A 17,647-nucleotide genomic window follows, 5' to 3' on the forward strand; every position below is an offset into this window, starting at 1 on the left:
CTGGCAACATGTGAGGAGAACAAGCAGCCTGTGACCCTGCTCCAGACACACAGACACAGGCCTGAAAAAAACACAGCCAGGGGCTTGTTTTTAATTAGCATTTCTGGGTGGTACACAGTTGAGCCAGGCTCTGGGAATGGGACACAACCAAAATAAAGTACAAAAATTCCCTCCCAGAGCTGGGGGCAAACAAGCCAGAGCTGGGCACAGCCAGACTTTTCCTTTGGTTTGACCCCTCTGTATACCCAGCTGGCCACCCACCTCTGCCCACCCTTAAGGTGTCCCCAGAGTGTCCCCAGCTGACACCCTTGGCACCATGCCCCTCTCCCCGGGCAGCCTGGGCATCACAGGGGCATGGGCTAGGCTTTTTTTTTGGAGGGGAGGGAACAAGAACACTGGGGTCAAGTGTATGGGAAAGGCACTGAGGGCAAGTTGCCCTGTGGCTGGGGTGAGGGCGCACAGACAGGCAGAGTGTGAGCTGGGAGAGGGTGATATGTTTTGTTAGGTCCTATAAAAATAGAGTTATTTAAAATGGCACAGAAACAAATCCCCTGACAAACACACGGGGGGTGAGGTGGAGGTTGGGAGGCTGGCCTGGGCTGGCATATGCCATTCCCTTTGGGAAGTGCCTGGGGACAGAGGGAACAAGCCAACCCTCCCTGTGCCCAAGGTGACCCTTGCTGGAGCCAGTGCTGCTAATCCCCTGGGCACTAAGAGGATCAGCAGCAATCAGCTCTGGGCAGCCCTGAGCCCGTGATTCTGCACCCACCTGGCCCTTTACCTCACGGGCACTCCCTGCTGTGGTGGGTGCAGATGCACCCTTGCCTGAACACCTCCATGCTGGAGAGGGGGCGGTGTCTGCGGTCCCCTCTGCCCCCTCCCAGCACTAGTGGTCTCTGCAGGGATCTCCCACAGGCCCAGGCCTCCCAAAATCCCAGGGGGTAAAGACCACCCCCCCAGATTCTGAGCTTGGGGTGAGGGCTGGCAGCATCTCAAATCTCAGTGGCTGTGATCTCCTCAAAGTGTGGGTCAGAGCCGGGGGGCTCACAGTGCTCAGGTGGGTGGTCCTCGCCCTGGAGCCGGAGGTGCTGGAGCCGCTGCTCGAGCCGCCGGTTGCGGCGGTACATCTGGATGTAGCTGTACTGCAGCTGCTTCTGGTAGCGGATTACCCTCTCCTTCTCGCCCTGCCACGTGCTGCGTTCCCTCTCGAAGGCGTCCTGCTGCTCCTGCCCGCGCTGCCGCTCCAGGGCCACCTCTGCCTGCAGCTGCTCCAGCTGCTGCCGCAGCCCCATGCTGCCATGGGGCTCCTCGCCGGGTTGGGGGCATCCCTCACTGGTTTGGGGGCACCCCTCACCGGACGGAGGGCACCACCCACGGATTGCTTCCCGTAGCCCCACTACCTCCTGCTCAAGGCGTCCGGCTTTGGCGCGGAATAGGTCAGCCTCGCTTTTGCGACGCTGCAGTTCGTTGGCACAGACCTCCAGCTCCAGCGCCTTCAGGCGGGCAGCCTCCTGCAGCCCCTGCACCCGATGCTCGCCAGCCTGCAGCTGTGCCCGTGCCTCCCGCAGCTGTGCCCGCAGCCCCAGCAGCTCAGCTCCCCGCTGTGCCAGCTCTGCCTGCGCCTCCTTCAGCTGCTGCTTCAGCAGTGAGATCTCCCCTGACTTCTGGCACACCTGCAAGGACAACAGGGCTCGGGTCGTGGCCAGAAACCCCAGAGAGAGCCCCCATTCCCCAACTTGCCCGGTGCTGTGGGGCAACTCACCTCCCACTTAGTCTCCTCCAGACGGGGTGCCAGCTCAGTGCGCTCACGTTGAAAGGAGGCACAGCGACGCTCCAGCAGCTCCCGCTCCTGTAGCAGCTGGGCCAAGTCCTCCTGCAGCTGCTTCTTCTCTTGCTGCAGCTGCAGTACCTGGAGCTGCAGGACCTGTTGTCCACGCTGTGCTGCCTGGGCTGCCTGCCGTGCCTGGGCTGCACAGCGCTGCCGCAGCCCCTCCAGCTCCAGCTCGCAGCGACGCTGCTTCTCCTCATACACCTGAACAGTGTGGGTGGATGGACATGCTTGGTGGGTGGCATGGCACCCTCATGCTTCTGCTGCCCTTCCCCTGGAATAGACACCCCTTTGCCCCCTGGGATGGGAGTAGCACATCCCCCTCAAATGAAGGGCCTGGGAGAGTTGTAACATAGTGGTGCTACCCCATCTCTTGGTGTGCTGGCCCCTCCATGTCAGCACCCCCAGAAACCAGAGCTGCTCCAGCAACATCGTCAGTGGGGTGGAGACTCAGGTGCATCTAAAACGGCACCCCATGGCACTTCATTCAGTACTACTGACACACCCCACCACCCCCCCAGGTGATACAAGGTTCTCCCAAGAGAAAGGTTTTCCCAGTGGGGAAAACTCATTCCCAGGCTCACAGAAAAGTTATCCCCGTACAAGAATTTGTAAAGGGTCCCCAGAGGCAGTTCTTGCCTCCAAGTCAGGGGGAATGTCCACGAGGCACCCTGGATAGGGTGGCAAGGACAGGGGAACTCTAGGGGCATACCTGGCAGATCGCCACCTCGTTCTCATCCAGGCTGTCCCGCAGGAGCTGCAGCTCAGCCTCCCTCTCCCGCAGCTTGTCCTCCAGCTCCCGTATCAGCATGGCCTCTTCGCCAGGCAGGGGAGAACGCCCACAGGAGCCACTCTCCGAGGAGGGCCGGCCCCGGCCACTCAGTGAGCCTGTGCTCTTGCTAGAGGACGAGCGGCCACTGTCCGAGTTGGAGGGGCGGCAGCCCCCCAGAGGGTCGGGGGGACCATGAGGAGTGGTTGGCAGGGTGCCCACCTCAGGGTGCTGGCTGCAGCCTGTGCTGTAGGTGGGCAGGCTGGAGAGGGAGTTGCGTCCCGAGTCTGAGAGGGTGCTGGCACGGCAGCTCAGAGAGCCAGGCTTCTCAGCACCCAACAAGTGGGTGAGGCTCACCTGGCTCTCTGAGAGCCCTGGGCGCGTGCTTGGCTGGGCACCCCGGAGCTTTGGCACCACTGGCTTGAAGGCCATGGGGCGGATCAGAGTCTTCTCCACGTTCTGCCAGGAGAAGAAAGGAGAGCGGAAGGGCTAGAGGAGACTCACTGCCCTCCCAAGGGCTGCCCAGGGCAGTGACTGTGGGAGTCTCCAGCCCCGGTGCCTTTGCATGTCAAAGAAGACAAGGGCCAGTCATAGCCTGCTCCATCCCCTCTCCGTTGGTTGCTCAGGTGAACTCCCACACATTACCCCAGCACAAAGGAGGGGGCACCAAGGGCATGGGGACTACCACTTCCCCGGGGGCACCAAAATTGTGGCTATGTGGCTTCAGTTCACATGCCTGAACTGGCAGCCTCAGCGTGGCATGGGGAGCAAAGTCAAGACCTTAGCGCCTCCCACCCTGCTGCAGTCCCCTTCTCACCTCTTCCAGCTTGCCAGAGACTGGGACAAGCTTAGGGGGTGGGCCCCGGAGGTGATCACTTGGGGCTCGGTCATCATGGGGCTCATCTGAGTCGCTGCAGGGGCTAGTGGGAGAGGGGCCGTCGAGCCAGTCGCCACAGAAGCCCCCATTGGCGTAGGCGTGGGTGATGCCGGTCACAGTGACGCCAGGCTCCTCAGGGGATGGGCGGTCCCGGGAGGTGGTCTGGAGCAGCCCCTCCTGCTTGTGGAAGGAGGCAGCAGGGGGCTCCCTGTCGCAGGGCTGGCTGGTGCGGTCGTGGCGGGGCCGACCAGGCAGGAGGCTGCCCACACTACCCATGGCAGTGGGGGAAGAGCAGGCGGTGGTGCGGAGCTGCGCAGCCCCCTCAGTGACGGCCTCAAGGGGCACCGGCAGCGTCTGCACGATGGCCATGGCAGGGGGGGGCCCAGTGGGCAGGGGTGCACGGGCAGCCTATGGGCAAGGGAGAGGAGGTATCAGAGATGTGGTTACTGCTGGCCATACCCCATTGGCTGCCAGGGTCCCCAGGTGGGCATGAGGACATTCCTGGACCTATGGCCACTGTCCCAAATCTTGTGGGCATCTGTCAGCCCAAGGAGACACAGGCAAAAAGAGATGTCAAATGAACTAGAATAAAACCCATAGTAGCTGGGGGGTGGGAGGAGGGGGAGGGGTGGGAGGAGGGGGAGGGGTGGCACCAGCACCCCGCAAGTCGTGGTCAGCATCCTGAGGCTGCTAGGGACTCTGGGATGCTGGTGGCATCATGGGGCAGTGGCGATGCAGTCCTGTCCCTCCACCATGCCCTGGCATGACCCCACCATGGGAAGCATGCCAGGGTTGGAGGCAAATCCTGAGAGGCCTGTGGAGAGCTAGCTCCCGGGCAGCCTGCCCGTCTGCCTGCCTGCCCCACGGTGTTGCCTGCACCACAGCAGCTGCAAGCACAGTCCCTATGAAGAGCAAGCAGGAGACCCAGATAGCAGGGACAGCCACTTTTGCACAGGGGTGCCCCTCTTTTCCCACCCTGAATGCTCCCCTCTATCTAAGGGGGCTCTGCCAGTGACCTACCGTGGCCACCCCTGCTCAAACCTACACCATACGGCCGCGTGACAGGAGCCAGCCGATGGACTGGATCCGTCCCCTGCTGCCTCACCGCATCTTGCACACAGCTGCGGCTGGCACAGGGCGCAGGCAGGGGGTGTCCGCTGCCCGCACGGTCTCGCCTGATGAGCTGTCACCTGCAATCAATCCGCCTGCCAGCACCCGAGGGAGCAGCGAGCAGGGCAGAGACGCCGGCAAGCCAGCCCCCACCGGCACGTGCCACCACCGGGTGCCGTGGCCTCACAGCGTGCCCATCACCCCCGGGGTGGGAAGGTGTGTCACTCCCCAACTAGTTCCACACACCTTGCCAGCTGCTGCCCATCCGTCCGGTCCACTCAGGCCCCCACACTGTGAACACGGCCCTGCTGGCCCCTGAAGCATGAATGTGAAAGAGGAGGGGGTCAGGGTGTCAAACGGTAGCAGTGGTCCCTGTGCTCCCCACAGTCCCCACTATCCAAGCATGCCGCTGGCAGGGCTGGGGCAGGTGGTGCCAGTGTGGCACACGGGGTGGCAGTGGAGACTGGTGGCAGGCACACTGCTCCCAATACCCAGGGAGAGTTCCAGTCATTCCGGGAGGGGTGATGGGGGACAACTCCCTGTGGGGACCTGCTGCTGCTGAAAGGGCAGAAGCAGAGATCAGGGGCCAGGAAGGGACACAGAACCACCAACAGGATACATTAGGGAACCCTAGCCACAGCCAGCCAAAGCACAGCACCCCATCCCAGTGAAACACTTCTGGGATGTGCAGGCCAGGGGGACATCTCTAAGGACAGCAAGATCCCTGCAGATCATCAGAGGGGACATTGCCACCGCTGGCCTGGGAGGCAGTGGGAAATGACTCCATCTTCTCCCGCTTGCAAGTTCCCCTGGCCCACCAAGAAGGTTCCACTGCCACCCGGGGAAGGGGTGGCCAGCTCAGCTGGCTGCCAGAGGCCTGCCAAACCTCTCTCTAGCCACCCAGTAAAACCAGTCTGCAACCGGGGCGGTGTCACCACCAGCCACTGCCACTGGAGTGAAGCAAAGCTGGATACCACTGTTCTGATCCCAAAAAGGCAAGGCAAGCCTCAGTCCCCACTTGGCCAGACCCCCATCCTGATTTATGGAGTGTTTGGGCCCCTGGGGACTCCTGAGCCTTGATGGGCTACCTCAGGACCACCCAGGGCTGGGGGAAGCAGTCCCTCATCCCTCCCCATGCACCCAGCACATGTGAGGTGGATCCAGTGCCTAGCTATGTTCCCCTTCTACCTCTCCCCACAAGCCCAAGGCTCCCTGGGTGGTGCTGCCTCTCTTGTCTGTCACATGTCCCTCTTTGCCCTCTCAGTCACCCCTGCTAACCCACTGAGCCCCACAGCACCCAGCCTGCCCCATAGCACTTCCACTCTGTCCAACCCCATGGCACCCCTAAGTGCCCTATAGCAATACTGGGCCCCCATTGCCCCACAGCTCTCCCTAAGTGCCCCAAAGCACCCCCAAATTTCTCCAAGACACCACAAAATGCTCCACAGAGCCCCCAGGCCCGTACTGCTCTACAACACCCCACACTGCCCTACAACATCCCCAGAGTGCCTCACAGACTCCCTGAGCCTCTGCTGCCCCACGGCTCCCCCCGACTGCCCCTAAACACCCCCAAAGTGTCCTACAGAGGCCCTGGGCCTGTGCTGTCCCACAGCTCCCCTACAGCGTCCCTGGAGCGCTCCAAAACACACGAGAACTGTCCCACGGCGCACCTAGGCCTGCTCTGTCCCGCAGCTCCCCCACAGTGCCACAAAAGCACCCCCAAAGTGCTCCGCAATCTCCTAAACTGTCCCCCCGGGCAGCTGGGCCTCTGCACCCCCACGACACTCCTGAAGTGTCCCTGAGGCACCCGCAAGGCGCCCCACGGGCGCCCCAGGGCCGCCGCCCTCCAGCCCCTTCCCAAATCGGCCCCCGGGGGCCCGGCTCCCCCAGCACCCCAAGCGCTGGCAGGCTCCCCTGAAGCGCCCCCCGGGGCCCCCACGACTCGGCCGCTCTCTAGCTCGTCACCAGCGCCGCCACAGCGCCGCCGGCCCCGCAGGACCCCCGGCCTCGGCCCCCGCACTCACCGCGGCCCCGCTGCCGCCTCCCGCGTCGCGCCGCGCCGCGCCGTGCCCCACCGCCCCGCCCCGCCCCGGGCCCCGCCCCCGGGAGACACCGCCTCCCGCCGGGCCCTACCCCTCCGCCCCGGAAGACCCCGCCCCGAGCCGGGGGGGTGGCGGCAGCGGGGAGCTGGGGCAGCGCAGGCCGGTGGGGAGGGCCCCTGCTTTGCAGCGCTTTGGGCGTGTTTCAGAGGCACTTGGAGGGAGCTGTGGGGCAGCAGAGCTTCAGGGGCTCTACAAGGCACTCTGGGGCCGTTGTGGGGCAAGCAGAGGCCCGGGGCTCCCAGCGCAGCCCCGACAGGTTGATCCCGGGGGCTCCCGAGCTGGGGGAGGGCAGAGCTCATCCCATTCCTTGCGCCAGCCCAGTTCCCCACCCTGGGGCGCTCCATGCCCTATTTATGCGGAGTGAAGGTCGCTTCCGAGGCTACACACCCCCCAAAACAGTTATTTGAGGAGCCCAGCACCCCCCCACGAGGGCAGTGGAGGGCTCTGCCTCATTTGACATCACTCCCACCCGTACCTCCCCACTCTGGGAGATGTCGCAGCTACTCCGAGTGCCCCAACCTGCGGGAAAAGGGAGAAAAAGAAACCCTTACCAACCCACGCACAGAGGTCCCCCCAGCACATGCTCAGCCCTATTAAACCTTCCCAGCCCCAAGAAGGGATGGGAGACAGTTCTGAGCTTTTCCACAGCCCCGTAACAGCACCTGCTCCTGGCTAGACTGAGGGGACAAGAGCAGGAAGGGGCCCTCAGGTCAAGGAGGCACACCTACAGCACCCAAACACTGACCCAGCTGCACTGAAGCCTTGGCTCCCGCTGCCATCCTCCGCCTTACCTCTGCTTCCTCAGGACCCTCCTCTGCCATCATGCCCAGCCTGCCCTCACACTTGCACAAGCAGCACCCAGTGGTGCTTTCCAGGAGAGCCAGTGCACCCCGGAAAACAGAGGCTGGGTGTGTACTGCCTGCCCCAGCTCCTCATTATGGCTCAGGGCAAAACTATGCCCAGTGAGGAGGCTTGTAATAACCTATGTGCCAGAGTCAGGGCAGCATGTGCTGTACCACAGGGAACACATCCCCCCAGTCCTTCTGGGGTCATCCCTTCTCCAGCCAGGGTCCCATCCCCAGGGTCTCCCAGTGACAGGGATAGAAGCACAGAAACAGTACTCACATTTGTGCTTTAATAAAACTAGGAAAGGAAAAAAGCCCAAGGGATTAGATTAGGATCCAGCCATGGCTTCAATCTGCCACGGTGAGGACTGCCCATGTCACAGTATTTGCTGCCCACAGACCAGAGGGCATGGAGGTCACTGTCTCCTGCCCCCACTTCAGCCTAGAAGAGCAAAGAAGGGCTGATCCCCCCTGAGGTTTTACTGCTGGTGATGTTGCCCCAGAAGGGGGCTGGGGACACCCTGAGCAAACCAGGTTGCTGGGAATGCTGTCCTCAACCTGCAGCAGCAGCGATGCCATGGGGGTCCACCTCCCAACCACCACAGGGAGTGCACAGCATTGGGGCAAGAGCCATCCCCAACCTCCCACACTTCACCACACAAAACAAACACCCCCACACATCAGGACGCTGTTCCCACCATGTGTCCCTCTGCAGTCTCCCTCACCAGTGATAGCCCATGATTTTGGCTTCCTTTTACCCACAATTTAGACACTTGCCGCAGGTCCAGGGATCTCCAAGTCCAGGACTGCAGGTCACTGCCCCACATCACCCAGCTCACATTGCATCCAGTTCCTCTCCGTGCTCCCGGCACCCAGCAGCAGTACAGAGCAGCCAGTTTGCCAAAGCACTCCTCTGGCTGCTCTTCTCTGGGACAAGCCCATTGCTCCTTTCACAGCGGCTCCATCACCATGCTGGTGACTAAGAGGCAGAAGAAAGGGCCACGACAGTGTGTGGCTGCTCTTCCCAGGGGAGAAGGGTCGGGATACCCCAGCCCTGTGCTCCCAGCACCACTCCCAATCCTGCTGGGCTCATGACTTCTTGGAGGCTCCTGAGCCTCCCTCTGTAACTTGCTTGGCATCTTTAGACGCCTTCTCCTCCTTCATCTTCTTCAGCTTGACCTTGCTTTTTCCAGAGGATGAGAAGGTGAGCGAGGCCTTGCTGAACTCCAGGGGGAAGATGCCCACATCCCCATCAAAACGGTTCTTGGACACCTGCAGGTAGCGCCTCCCTGGCCCTGTCATCAGCTTACGGTCTTGCAGGATGAGGACGTTGTCAGCCTCCTGGCTGGCCTGGGCAGAGAAAAAAAATCTCCAGGAGGGTGCTGGTGATGCAGCCAGAGTCACAGAGCTCAGAGTGCTCATGGGCTGCCTGCCTGACTCCTTTGAGCCCTGCTGCAGGGTGTCCCAGGCCATGGCAACTCCAGCACCTCCCCAACACCAACCCCTCACCTTTTCCCGGGACACAACAGTGACCTGCTGGGCAAACAGGCTTCAGCTGAGCCACAGCTTGCCCTGTGGAAACCACAGAGAAGAGGAGGGCCATGCACACTCACAGAGCACGTTCCACCCACCACTGCAGCACTGTGGCAGAGACTGGAGCACTCAAAGAGCCCATCCCTGCACCCTCCCTGGCTCCACTTTAATTACTTCACCCTACATACCACTCACAGTCAATGATCGTTAATTAACTGCACTTAAAGTCCCAACAGAACATTAGCTGGCAAAGGGTTTCCTGCTTGTCTGCACCTTCCTACCAAGGCTTGGCCAAAGTGGGACTCTGCCCATCTTTAGCAGGTGACAGTCCTGGTGACATTTTGCCACTCACAGCACCTTTCAGGCAGGTCACCAGCAATGACTCAGGGTGCTAGTGGGAGCTGGTGAGAGCTGCCCAACACATCCCTGTCCCTTCCTGGGAACATGCTCACCTTGGCAGAGCCAAAGATGGAGGCTGTCTGCAGCTCCTTCTCGTCGTCCTCTTTGCGGGGGTGGATGATCAGTGTGATGTGGCAGGTGTTGTCTGTAGCAAACTTGCGGAAGGCACCAACGATGTAGTCCTGGGCAGCAAGCCTGCCACAGCAGCGAGAATGGAGTCAGAGCTCGGCACTGCATGGTTTGGAGGGGGGGGGGGGGGGGCAGCAAGGTGCTGCCAGGTTCAGTCCCAGACCAGGAAGCACCCAGGGATCCAAGCTCACGCTTTATAGGGCAGCCAGGCCCACATGGGCAAAGGGATGGGGCATCACACAGATGGCAGGTAACTGGTTCACCCTTTCCCAGGGCAGTGATCACCCTTTAACGAAACAGGGCTGCCAGACAGGACTAAAGTGGACACCCTGTGCGAGGGTGTCATGACCAGCTCCAGGGATGAGAGTGGCAGAGGAAGGGGGGGTGGCTTGGAGAAGGACTACCTGTCCACAGAGAGGTGCTCATGTCCCATCATGAACTGGAGATTGTCGACAACCACGTGGGTGATGTCGTACATGTAGACAGCATGCTGCATGGTGTCAATCACAGTCCTGGGCGGGGAAAGACTGGGATCAGCCCTGGTGATCAGCCACACAATGGGGAGGCTGAGCCAAGCGCTGGACTAGGAGAGGCAGAGCTCGGAGATACCAGGCTGGCTCCTGGGCACCTCCCACCTCTGCCTCTCCTCCATCACAGGACACAAGCAACCCATTCACACAGGCAAGGGCAGCTTAGATCAGGAAGATCCAGCAGATGCACACACAGCCCCTGCCCACCATCCCATGAATGCCCAGCCTACATGGTTTCTCAGAGTGCATGGGGCTGTATGCAGGTACCAGAGCACCTGGTGAACACAAGGAACTGGAGGTGACTGTCCTCCCTCCTCAGCAAACAGCAGCACTGCCAGGTGAGTAGGGTGCTGGGGGACACATTCTGACAGGAGCAGAAACTGGTCCTTGAGCAGCCACCTAGCACAAGGCCAGGTCCCCTTCCTCCACTCCCACCCTAGCAGGAAGCTGAGCCATGCAGTCCCCACTTGCCAACCCCAGGACCTGAACAGCCTCAGCATGCCTTCCACTAGCCCCAAATCTGCAACCTACTGCAAGAGAAGAGCCCCAGTTCCCCAAGGCCTTGCAGCACATGCCACAAGGGGTAAATGCCATGGGGGATGAAGGTGCAGGACCATACTTGATGTTCTGCTGGCCATGGAAAGTCATGAAGTAGAGTGGGAGATCCTCAAAGCGATCTGCCCATTCATCATACAGCTCCAGCTGGTCCTCCAGGCGCCGGCCGGCAAACTGTGTCAGCATGATCTTGGCCAAACGGACGTTGTTGATCTCAAAGCTGCCCCACAGAGTGCACACTCCCTGCATGCACAGGTCCAGTGCATACTCACTGATGAAGGTTGTCTTCCCACTGCCTGTTGGGCCTGGCACGAGGACAATGATGGGAAAAATTAGCTGGGGAGAATTAGATCTGACCCACCCTGAACTGTTTAGAGATGGAAGTGCCAGGAAGCAGGATAAGAGATTGCTCTTCTTTTCCATTTGCAGCACTCCCACAAGCAGTGTCTCATACCAGGCTGCACATTTGGACATTTGTTGCCTCCAACAGCCAGCAGGTCCCTGTGGGGTCTGAGGAAGGGCTGACCAGCCAGCAGTGGGGCACAGAGAGGGCTCAAATACATAACAGCATGGGTGACAGCAGGGACTTTTTTTTTCAGCAGGGACACAGGACTTTCTGTGCCACCCCAGGCAGAGAGCTCATCACCACACCAGTGTGCCCAGCCCCACCACACTTAGGAATATGCCCCAGTCTCTCATGCACCCCAAGATGCTCAGCTGAAGCCATGAGCAGAAAGGGACCCATAAAACTCATAAGGCATCACTCCCAAGAAGATGAAGGCACTGAAAAGCTCTCAGTTCCTCCCACCCACCAGCCATTTGCCCATCACCTGTGAAGACAGTGAGCTCCCCTCTGCGGTGCCCTTTGAGTAGCTTGTTGAGCTCGGGAAACCGTGCCCACTTGACACCAGCCACCTGCTCTGTGTTGACCAGCTCTCCAAACACCTCCTCACGCAGCTGTCGGAAGGAGACAATGGATTTGTGGCTGGCAGGCAGGGCAGCACGCAGAATCTTGGTGAGGTTCAGGCCCTGGTTCAGAGCCTCCAAGGGTCGAGGCTGCAGGTCGCCAGGACGCACTAGAGAGCAGCGCTTGAGGCTCAGCTTGCGGGCAAAGAGCTTGGCAGCTTCCCAGGAGCGCAGGTCCTCACCCAACCACAGTGTGATGCGCTTGAACTGTTCCAAATATGGAAGGAGGACAGGGGGCAGACAGGTGGCCCCCCGTGGCAGGGCCAGGCTGGCCACCCCTGTAGCTTGGTGCAGGGCCAAGGCATCCAGCTCCCACCCAGTTAAGACCAGCTCTGTGTCTCGGCGGCTAATCAGTGGCAGTCCAAAAAGATTGCGATAGGAATCAAAGCGAGGTAAAGTCTCTTCTACATAAGCTATCGCATCCCCCTTCTTCTCCACCCTCACAAGCTTCAGGCCCTTCAGGGTGGCATCACGGGTGCTGAACCAAGGGAAGACAAGGGACTTGGCAGTCCTCAGATAACGCACCCCAAAGCGTTTCAGGGTGGCATCTGACACCAGGGAGATACCAAACATGGCCTTAGTCTTATTGGTCTCTTCCTCGTCCAGTAGCTCCCAGAGGGGCAGAGCCCGGTCCCAGATGCAGCGAGCATCCTCACGAACCCGTTGCATGTCCTCTTCCGTCTCCTCTGAGCTGGCAGGGGGAACACCACGGTGCCGCAGCTCCACGTTCGCTTGGAAGTCCTGCCACGTGCCCTCGGCCAAGGTGGCCGTGCACAGGAAGCTGCCCGTGGTCTTGTCAATGAAAAGCGTGTAAGGCGCGCCGGCAGCCGCCGCCGGCGGTTGGACCTCCCTGCCATCGGTGAAGAGGCTGGGGGTATGCAGGCAGCTGTACCCGTCGTGGAAAGGGATGCCCTGGGCCCGCAGGTATTGGCGGATCTCGGTGATGGAGACGGAGGGCACGGGCCCCTCGGGGGAGGGCAGCACGTCCTTCTTGTAGCGCCGCTGTGTGAGGCGGCCCGGCACCCCGGGGCTCCGAGCTCCCTTGCTCCTCGCCCCGCCGCACAGCAGAGGCAAGAGGCGGCCGGCGGCTCTGTAGGGCCGCAGGGGCACCGCCGCCATCCCGCCCGCTCCCGCCCGGGCCGCCCCAGCACCCGCCCGCGCCGCTGCCGATCGGCATCGGCGGCGCCCCGCGGCCCGAGGCGGCTCAGGCCGATCCCCTCACGTGGAGCTCCATGGATGCCGCCATTGCCCGACCCCGCCGTCGCGCTCAGGCCGTCACTTCCGAGGAGAGCTGGAAGCAGAAGTTCTCCATCTCGGAGCAGTTCCGCTTCCGTCGGGGACAGCATCATGACGGGCCGCGGCTCGCCCAGCCGCTTCCTGACTGCCGTCCTACACAATGGCGTGGGCCGCTACGTACGGCAGCTCCAGCGGCTCCAGCTCCTCTTCAGCCCTATCGCGGCCGACTCTCGCGGCGCCAGGTACCGCTGGAGGCATGCCGCTGCTGCCCCTAAGCGCCGGGATGTGGGGAGGGAGAGCATGGTGACCCCTGACCTGGTGTGGGACGGGATCACGAGACCCCTGGTCCGCCTCTGTAGGGAAGGTGCTGCTGACCTCTGACCCACAGAGCTGCGGGGAGGGGCTGTGAGCTCTGATGCAATAGGGAGGGACTGGGAGGTGGCAGCGTTGACCTCCAATGCCCCGGCGCAGGGGCAGGCTGGGTGATGGCATCTGGCGTGCAAGTGGCACATCCCCGACCTCTGCACTATGACCCCTCTTGTGGGCAGGGCACCACAGTACGGGTGGTCCCACCTGTGACCTTTGCCCTGGCATGGGAGCTACATTGACCTCTACCCTATGACCCCACCGCGACTGACCCCCCCGCACGCCCCACCACAGGGAGTTCGTTGAGGAGGTGGCGATGGACTTTGCTCGTCGGCACCCCGATGTCGTTCTCTACGTCAGCCCCCGCTCCGGCCGAGCCCCGGTGTTGCTGGCTGAGTACTGTGAGTGCTGGGGAGGAATGCAGGGGGTTCGATGAGACAGGGCATGGCTCTTCCAGCTCTGCCCTGGCTCTGTGAAGTGGGCAAACAGCAGAAGGGCAACTGCCCATCACAGGCTGTGTGTCTGGGAGTGGGGCTGCGGGTCGAGGGGGTGGCTTTGGCCTGACTGTCCTGCTCTGCCACAGTGAACGGGACAGTAAGGGAGGAGCTCATCGCCAGCAAGACAAGCGAGGAGATTGTGCAGCTGGCCACCAAGCTGGCTGGCCAGTCTGGCCTGGACATCATCCGCATCCGCAAGCCCTTCCACACTGACAGCCCCAGCATCCAGGGCCAGTGGCACCCCCTCACCAACAAACCCTCTGCCCTCAATGTCCAGGGCCCACGCTTGCAGCCCAAATAAAGCTTTGCTCCCCAGCCCATGCCTTTGTGTCTGTCTGTCCTCCTGCCCACAGAGAGACACCATTATGCCATGTTCAGACAGAGCCACCTTTATTGCTGGGGGGGAGTGAGGGGTGCCAGACATGGAGGGCAGTGCCCCTCCTGGAGAAGGGATGGTGTGCCTGCACGTGGCTTGCCTCTGCTTGTAGCAAAACCAAAGGGTTGGAGCAGGATGGGAGAGCCCAGGTATCTGGCCCTTACCTTTCCCACTAAGCTTTGCTTATCTGGGGCAGGAGGGCTTAAGCCATCAGGTACCCCAGGGACTGCCACTCCAGTTCCCCTTGCAGGGTTCAGCTCCAGGCACTGTCCTGATCTTGGAGGTGGCAGCAAGGAGCACAGAGGGAAAGATATGCACCTCAGCAAGTCTGTCCCTTCCTGGCTTCTCCATTATCACCACCCTGTCTCCAGGGCGTGAGATGTTTTTGTCACCCCAGCCTCTTGGGTTCCCCCAGGAGGTGGCAGCAGCAGAGGTAGTTGGGGGGGAATTAAGGGACAGTGGCTGCCCCCATAAAGTGCCACGAAGAACAGGAGGTCCCAGAGGGAGGCAAGGCCCTGTCCAGGGCTCCTCACATTGTGAGACCATTTCCCCTTCCATATGTCTCACAGGGGCTAGGGCTGTGCCTGAACCCCAGTTCTCCAACGGCACCACACAGCAGAAATATGTGGTGCCTAGGGCTGTGAGGACACTTTGGATATCAGAAAGTATACAGGTGCTACACTGGTCCCTTGCCATGGCAGTGGCACCAGTCCTTCTGCCAGTGCATCTTGCTGCCTTGCTGCTGCATCCTGGTCTTCTGCTGCAGCACCTTGGGAAGAGGGAGCAGAGTCCTTTTAGGGTCTGAGGCCCTGGGAGTGCCAACTCCCAGGACACCCAGCCCTGTGCTTCACCTGGGGCCTCCTCGCAGTGGGCATGTGCCACTCCACCAGCTGCTCAGGGGGTGTTTGGGATGTCAGCTTCTCACCCCAGCTCTGTCCCTCGCTGAATCATCCTCTTCTGGCTCTGAAACCCTAGAGAGGCAGATGAAGGAGAGCGGGCAGGGGCTGGCAGCCACTTGAGGTCACATCTGGCAATGCAGGATGTGTCCGCAGCCCCTCTCCTGCCCGGCAGTGGGCAGCAGTCATGATTGTCAGGGTAGCTATTCTAGCTACTAAAAATGTAAAATTGGCTTTATCAAGGCCAAAACCAGGACACTGGAGGAAATCCCCCAGCCCCACCTCCCAAAGGGAGCCTGCACCCTGAAGACCTGAAGAGGTGCAGGCACCATGTGGCAGCCCCCAACTCCCCCCTGCTCCTCACCCACCTCTCAGTAGTCTTCCAGCTTCCATGTGCTGAGGGGTGCCCAGCAGTGCAGGCCAAGTCCATGCATCCACAACAGTGTCTCTCTTTCATGCCTGGGTGGACACAGACAGAAACTCTCCCTCCCCCTAGGGTCCCCTTTCAGCCAGGCACCAGCTCCTGCCTCCAGCTCATGGCTGCCATCAGTGGGGTTTTATACATAAATAGAGCTCCCAAATTTAAATAGATTCTTTTTTTTTTTTCCTCTGTACAGTGAGTCTCAAAATGAGTGAAAAGCCAAAGAAATGACTGAGCCTAGGCCCGGCCCGGCTCTGCCATCCAAGGAGGTAGTTTTGCCCAAGTTTTTGAACACTGCTGAAAGGGGGTGGGAGAAGGGGCTGGTGAGGAGGAGGGCCCTGTTGGCAGGACCCCCCTGCCGGCCCCTACACGGAGCTCTCGTCCAGCTTCTCCACCAGCTGTGTGTGTTTCCGCTTCTCAAGGATCTTGCTGAGCTCCTCGGTGAAGGAAGCGCTGTAGAGGGGCGAGGCCAGCGGCTCCTCCTGCTGCTGCAGCAGCATGTAGCTGTTGCCATTCATCTTGCGGAGGACATTGGGCAGAGCCCCCACGCCATTGGTGAGCTCAGCTGGCAGTGGCGGTGGTGGCGGCAGCGGGGGCACAACAGCTGGCAGCTCCTTGACTGGGGAGGTCGGTGCCGTGGGTGCCTCGCCAGGGATGATCCGCAGGCAGCCATCTGGATAGGTGAGCTCTTCCTCCTCCTCCTCCTCTCGGCGGCCCTTGCGCAGGCAGTTGGCCGAGACAGTCTGCAGTTCCACGCTGGCTGGCCGCGGCTCCCCCAGCACATACTTGCCCTTGCGCTTCTCCAGGCAGGACATGTAGAGGAGGACGGCGCTGAGCACAGCACACAGCACCACCAAGGCGACAATGGCAGAGACGTAAGCCACTTTCATGTCACCATCTGTCTGGCTGGCAGCATGGGGCCGTGGGGCAGCCGTGGGGCCACGGGGCAGCTCAGGCAGCACGGAGAGGCTGTAGGCAGCCAGCAGCGTGCGGAGACCCCGCTCCTCACCATAGCAGCGGTACTCGCCGCTGTGCTGGGGCAGCGTGTCTGTCACCAGCAGCCCATCCACCCCCACCCGCAGCCGGTCCTGCCCGGCACCTGGCACCTGGCTGCCATTCAGCAGCCAGACGGCTCGCGCCAGGTTGGAACGCTGGTCACAGGGCAGCAGCACATCGTCCCCTTGCAGCACAGTCCGGTTCTTCCATGTTGGGAAGCCTGTGGGGACATGCACCACCTCGCACCCATCCTGGCCACCCTAAGGGACATTGGCATCCCCCAGAGTCCCGAGAGGCAGTGGAGACTCACCCCGCCCAGAGCTGCTCCGGCATCCTTTGTTGCCACTCTGAATGTCCTGCACCAGCCCTGCGCTGCAAGACATGGGGTGCTTGAGCTGCACAGCCCTGGCTGAAACCAACCTTATGAGGTTACAGCCACAGGCAATCCTGCCTGACCCTTGGCACTGGGGTGACTGTGCCACAGGGTGATGTGCAAAAGCATGTGACTGGGCAGGTGGAAGGCTCATGGGGACCCTGCTGTGGACAGCAGCCTATCCGTACCTGGCGGTGGTGGCGGTGGGGCTGCAGGCCCTGCCATCCCAGGCGCAGTAGGGGTCCCGGGCAAGGATGCAGTCATAGCATGAGGCATACCGGGCACAGGAGGCCAGGGGCACCTGCAGGATCCCACTGGCTGCCCCCACATACAGGCTTCTCTGGGGGGAAAGAGTTGGCTCAGCACTGCCCTGGCATGATGCAGCTGGGCTGTGGGGTGGCACATGGCATCCAGACATTCCCCTCCCCAGCCCCACAGTAAAGCTCTGCCTTGGTGGATGTGAATGGTGAAGGCCCCTCAACTCCAGTCAGTGCCAATGGCTGCAGCTGGCAAACTGGCAAGGAGGTAGAGGCCAGACTGCTCCCTTTCCCCTGCTGAACTGGGTTCTGGCACATATCCTAAGCTGGAGTGACCCAGAAACTGTATCCCCTCCATCCCCTAATCAGCCCAATAGAAACTTCACAGCACACACGTGCCTGTATGCAGCACCCCCCGGCTTCTTCCCTCACCTGGACATGGGAGATCACCAGGCTCTCCACAGGCTGTGGGTCCCTGAAAACCTGCACCTCGTCCACGATGTGGATACCAGAGCCCACCACCACAGCCTTGTGGATCCAACCATCCCCTGGAGAGCAGAACAGGAGGATCAGAAGGCAGTGTGGC

General features: G+C 61.2%; 4 protein-coding genes across 11 annotated transcripts in view; 1 reads left to right on the forward strand and 3 right to left on the reverse strand.

Annotated features, from left to right (window-relative positions):
• Positions 1-62: 62 nt before the first annotated feature.
• On the reverse strand, positions 63-7,516 carry LZTS2 (leucine zipper tumor suppressor 2). 5 transcript variants are annotated; one of them, XM_068169739.1, is made up of 6 exons: positions 7,478-7,516; positions 4,831-4,899; positions 3,415-3,882; positions 2,541-3,056; positions 1,763-2,032; positions 63-1,673 (listed from the first exon to the last, which is right to left on the reverse strand). In XM_068169739.1, the coding sequence occupies exons 1-6, from the start codon at positions 7,508-7,510 to the stop codon at positions 993-995; spliced, it is 2,037 nt and encodes a 678-aa protein (XP_068025840.1). In that variant the 5' UTR covers positions 7,511-7,516; the 3' UTR covers positions 63-992. The 5 variants fall into 5 exon arrangements, with proteins under 5 accessions (XP_068025840.1, XP_068025844.1, XP_068025841.1 ...); XM_068169743.1 differs by lacking the exon at positions 7,478-7,516 and adding an exon at positions 6,609-6,632 and having other exon boundaries at positions 4,495-4,899; XM_068169740.1 differs by lacking the exon at positions 4,831-4,899.
• Positions 7,517-7,799: 283 nt separating this feature from the next.
• On the reverse strand, positions 7,800-12,876 carry TWNK (twinkle mtDNA helicase). Of its 2 annotated transcripts, XM_068169745.1 has the most exons (6): positions 11,755-12,828; positions 11,508-11,634; positions 10,742-10,982; positions 9,997-10,104; positions 9,517-9,658; positions 7,800-8,881 (listed from the first exon to the last, which is right to left on the reverse strand). In XM_068169745.1, the coding sequence occupies exons 1-6, from the start codon at positions 12,760-12,762 to the stop codon at positions 8,621-8,623; spliced, it is 1,887 nt and encodes a 628-aa protein (XP_068025846.1). In that variant the 5' UTR covers positions 12,763-12,828; the 3' UTR covers positions 7,800-8,620. The 2 variants fall into 2 exon arrangements, with proteins under 2 accessions (XP_068025846.1, XP_068025845.1); XM_068169744.1 differs by having other exon boundaries at positions 11,508-12,876.
• An 82-nt stretch (positions 12,877-12,958) lies between these two features.
• On the forward strand, positions 12,959-14,057 carry MRPL43 (mitochondrial ribosomal protein L43). Its single transcript, XM_068169750.1, has 3 exons — positions 12,959-13,121; positions 13,540-13,646; positions 13,829-14,057. Exons 1-3 carry the CDS (start codon positions 12,991-12,993, stop codon positions 14,041-14,043), a joined length of 453 nt encoding a protein of 150 aa, XP_068025851.1. The 5' UTR covers positions 12,959-12,990; the 3' UTR covers positions 14,044-14,057.
• A 58-nt stretch (positions 14,058-14,115) lies between these two features.
• Positions 14,116-17,647, reverse strand: part of SEMA4G (semaphorin 4G) — a 31,912-nt gene continuing 28,380 nt past the window's right edge. For all 3 annotated transcript variants that reach the window (XM_068169736.1, XM_068169738.1, XM_068169737.1), the window contains 6 exons: positions 17,494-17,609; positions 16,993-17,144; positions 16,742-16,803; positions 15,383-16,651; positions 14,970-15,089; positions 14,116-14,887 (listed from right to left, as the gene is read on the reverse strand). In XM_068169736.1, coding sequence (XP_068025837.1) covers positions 15,801-16,651; positions 16,742-16,803; positions 16,993-17,144; positions 17,494-17,609 — 1,181 coding nt within the window. In that variant the 3' untranslated portion in view covers positions 14,116-14,887; positions 14,970-15,089; positions 15,383-15,800. The remainder of the gene's footprint in view (positions 14,888-14,969; positions 15,090-15,382; positions 16,652-16,741; positions 16,804-16,992; positions 17,145-17,493; positions 17,610-17,647) is intronic.

The sequence above is a fragment of the Melanerpes formicivorus genome, unplaced genomic scaffold (genome assembly GCF_026170545.1).
Source record: "Melanerpes formicivorus ecotype bairdi unplaced genomic scaffold, bMelFor1.0.p_v2 SCAF_219, whole genome shotgun sequence".
Classification (NCBI taxonomy): Eukaryota; Metazoa; Chordata; class Aves; order Piciformes; family Picidae; genus Melanerpes; species Melanerpes formicivorus.